The sequence below is a fragment of the Fulmarus glacialis genome, unplaced genomic scaffold (assembly GCF_000690835.1).
Source record: "Fulmarus glacialis isolate BGI_N327 unplaced genomic scaffold, ASM69083v1 scaffold20335, whole genome shotgun sequence".
NCBI lineage: Eukaryota > Metazoa > Chordata > Aves > Procellariiformes > Procellariidae > Fulmarus > Fulmarus glacialis.
In genome coordinates, this window is record NW_009213884.1 from 1,705 (window position 1) to 6,014 (window position 4,310).

At 41.7% G+C, this 4,310-nt stretch overlaps 1 protein-coding gene across 1 annotated transcript; it reads left to right on the forward strand.

Moving 5' to 3' along the window:
• Positions 1–241: 241 nt before the first annotated feature.
• Positions 242–1,043, forward strand: LOC104071757 (gap junction beta-2 protein-like). The gene has a single exon (XM_009578362.1). It carries the CDS (start codon positions 265–267, stop codon positions 940–942), a length of 678 nt encoding a protein of 225 aa, XP_009576657.1. The 5' UTR covers positions 242–264; the 3' UTR covers positions 943–1,043.
• The last annotated feature ends 3,267 nt before the right edge of the window (positions 1,044–4,310 follow it).

Sequence of the window (4,310 nt, forward strand, 5' to 3'; positions counted from 1 at the left end):
CCTGCCCAAAGCCTTGTTGAGAAATACATCAAGGTATGCTTGTCCCATCATAAATACATAGAAGGAGAAAGTTTAATAAGCTCTTTGAATCCATAAACATATCAGTGACATTAATGAAAGTGACTTGCATTTGCCTATGACTCTTGAGTGAGTGCTAGGAAGTCCTCTTGTTTGTAGAAGGTTTAGAGCTGATTCTTCACCCTTTGAAAACTGACCATTTGGTGTATTATGTCATCCTGCAGGTAAAAGGACACAAAAAAGAAGATGGACTGGGGAACTCTGCAGGCCGTTTTAGGAGGTGTGAATAAACACTCAACCAGTATTGGGAAGATATGGCTCACAGTCCTGTTCATCTTCCGTATCATGATCCTGGTTGTGGCTGCAGAGAGAGTCTGGGGAGATGAACAACAAGATTTTGTCTGCAACACACTTCAGCCTGGGTGTAGAAATGTTTGCTATGATCACTTTTTCCCCATCTCTCACATCAGACTCTGGGCCCTGCAGCTGATCTTTGTTTCCACACCTGCGCTGCTGGTGGCCATGCATGTAGCTTACAGGAGGCATGAGAAGAAAAGGCGGTTCAGAAATGGTGAAAAAATTGATATTGAAGAGCTGAAAAATGAAAAGATTCACATTCGGGGCCCCCTGTGGTGGACATACACCAGCAGCATCTTCTTCAGGATCGTCTTTGAAGCAGTCTTCATGTACGTGTTCTATTACATGTACGATGGGTACCAGATGCCTCGCCTGGTGAAGTGCAATGCATGGCCCTGCCCCAACACAGTGGATTGTTTTGTGTCTCGGCCCACTGAGAAAACCACATTTACTATTTTCATGCTTGCTGTGTCTGGGATCTGCATGATGTTGAATCTGGCTGAGTTGTGTTACCTAGTGATGAAAATTTGCACGAAAGAATCCAGGAAAACAACAGTTAAAAAATAATTCCCCAGTTTCAGGATTTCCTAGCTCCCCATTTCCCTCAAACTTTGTTAGGTGTCAGAAAACAGTCAGCAATATTTTCACACTTGAGGAAAAGGATAAAAATGAAAGTTCATTCATGTTTTAGAAATGATAGCCTCCCTGGGAAGCTTCTACTGGGGCAGGTTTTAAAGATCATGAGCTAATTCAGTATTCCTGTATCCACAAGTAGAGAGAGCAGCCTTCTGGCAGCAGCTTTTCCAAGTATGCCTACTGCTGGGATCCTGGTGTTGGGACAGAGTCACTTTTCAAAAAGTGGGAGTGGAAAGGCCCAGAGAAGGCTCTAGTGCCCAAAGGAGAGCCAGGAATCGTAAACGCACTGTGTCATCTTCAGAGGCGAGCCAATAACAAAGGGTTTGGGTCAAAAGTGTGGTGAAGGGTTTTTGGGGGTAACTTACGGCTTGTGAAAGGGAAGAAGACAGGGAGGTGATTGTGTTTATAGCAGGTATCCTATTCTCTCTCTTAAGTATTCTGGAGAGCAAGGCAAGGGCCTAGGAACACTGGTACTCCATGGCAATGCATGCTATCAGCTCTGCTTTGTACCAGCAATGGGTTTTATCTTTTTATCTCCTCACTGAGGAGCGTCTCCTACAGGGTTGGGGGTGGCCAGTCTGAACTGCTTGTGAATGTCATTAGGTGAGTGCTGCCTCCCTCCACTTTCAGGGGCTGCAGCAGTGGGAGGAATGAAGTTTGTTTTTTCATTCTCTTGTCAGGTGAAAAAAAGGATTGTCACCTTTGAGAAGGTGGGAGCAGTGCAACTGTCTTCCTCTCTTTTCTTCCCCAATACTTTGTGAAGAATCTCAGCACAGTAGATTTTATTCAATGAAGAGACTTTTTACCACCTAACTGGCCTCCTTCAGCTGTGTACCTTTAAAAGGGTTTTTTTTTTTTCAGTAAAAGCCAAGAAAAATTGCCTTGTTTCATTCTGTTTGTTATCCAAAAGAAGTGCTTCAACACTTACAGCATGGTATGCAGTAGATTGCATCTACCCATGCTCCTTCCATCAGTCCATTTTTCCTATCCAACCTGCACAGCTTTTCTTCATAAAACCTTCTCCCTATCTGAGGTACCTTTCAGGTGAGTCCATCAAACCACTCCCAGTCTCTCTGACGTTCCACACTGTGAGACTGAATCACCCGTCCTTTTCTTGCAGTAGGTCTAGCAGGAATTACAGACAGCTTGCAGAGCTAAAATAGCAAAGGGACCCAATCAGAAATGAGGAGGAGCTTGATATTTTTCTTAAAGTTCACATTGCTGAGCTGTGAATTGTATATTACTAACTTGGACTATGTGAGTCAGTCTGGTCTTGTCTCTCCAAAATAGTCTCAAAATGTGTTTTATGCCTGTCATAGGCAGCTACACCAGCACCTACAGCAACAGTTTATCTCCCAAGTGCCTGCCCATTGAACCCACTTCCAGAAAACTGGCTATTTCTCCTCCTTAGCTTTAATAACTGGCCTTTCCCCAAAATGAATGAGTGCTATCTCAGCTTCTCTATTTGCATCCATCTCTTGCTGTACACTTAAGTTTATCACTGTTGGAGTAAACAAAGCTGCATTAATTAAGACCCATGACCCCTCACTGTGCACTGGAAGTGGAGCATAAGCAGGCTGCTGTTGCTTGTGAGCTACATCCAGTGTTACAACTTGACTGCAGATGGAAACCTGTCATCTAAGAGGGGAGCAAGAAAAACAAAAACACCATCCTCAGAAGCATGAACAAAAAAATGGAAAATCATTAATAATGAGTTGAACTGGAAACTTGGACTGTGAAAACATCCTTAATTCAACTCTAAAGAACAAAGCTTGGCACATACCAGGTTTGTGCTTGGTAAAGTTCCTGCATTGTTCCGTGTACAAGTATGAAGAGAACAAGCTATCTACACTCCCGGTGCTCTAGTATTACATTTCTTTTGTAAGAGCAAGGATTTTTTTTTTCTGAAATTATAATTAAAGCACTCTTGCGGTGTCTGTTTTCTGTATTACTTGTGCGTGCCGTGTATTGCCTAATGTGTCTAATGAAAATCTGTTTACCATAATGGAAAATGTATGCATCAATACTACATTTAATAGCCAAGGGCTACTGTAAGGATTTTAGCCTTCTGCTGCAGGTTGGTTTTTCAGTTGGTTACATTGCCTGTTATCCTGCAGACTTCATGAGCTCATAGTGGAAGGTCACATATGTGACCCCTACTAGAAATCAAATGTGCTGCCTAAGTCAGCCTTGTACTAGCAGAACTGCAGCTGAAAAAGGCTGGTGATAGATAACTTAATAAGCTCCACAGGGGAGAGAGTTTGTTTTCGCAGCCTGCCTTTGAGTTTAACTGGAATTTGGAATGAGATACACCAAAACTCGTAACACTAACACTATGAGTTTATCTTCAACGAGCAGTTTGGCAACCAGATTATCACACAGGGAAAAAAGATAGAAATAAGGACAGTGTCTGGAAGTGGCCAAGAGAGGGCTTTGATCCAGACCTGCAGCATCAGGTGATAACAGCTCTACCAGGACATATTTACTGTCTGAGATTTCTTTTCTCTGTATGTTAAATTTGACTAAATTTGCTTTAAAAAGTTTAGATACTTCATAGGAACATAGGAATTGCACATATTTCTACATGTGATACATTGCATGGTTGACCTCCTACAAATGGATTTCATACAGATTAAAATACAATGCTGTGTTGGAATTGTGTGTGTTATTTCCTGAAATACACTAGAAGTGTCTACATTTTTGGCACTTGGTTCCTAGACTCTTGTCAGAATGAAGGCTGCAAGAGTGTTGAAAACTGAAGCACCAAATCTAAAGTCATGACTGTAAAAGAGGCTGATTCCTCACTGTCCAGTGTCCAGTGTAGCTAGGATATAAAGTGTCAAATAATGTGGTATCAGAAAACTGGAAGTGTAGGAGTGGGACTAGCTAGAATTATACCGTGATTGAAATCACCAGGAGAAATCACCACTGACCTCATCAAACTAAACTTTCATACAAAACCTTGAAACCAAAACTACAAACATGTTTGTCAGGAAGGGGGGGGGGGGGAGCAAACTTCACTATTAACTCATAGACCCAGCTAGAGAAAAAAACCCTAACTCCCATGGAAGAAAGACTGATTTAAAACGAAATCAGAAGTATAAATCTGTGTTTATGACTTCTGGATATAGAAATACCTTTATTAAAGATTTCCTTAGACAAAAATAAAAAAAAATCTTTCAGATGTTTTACGGTTATCATGAGCCAATGTACTGTGTTATTTCCTGTCTGACAGCAAGAATATGAAAGACAAATGATACGGTCCATACAGAGAAGAGCACTCCTGTACCATGGAGGTT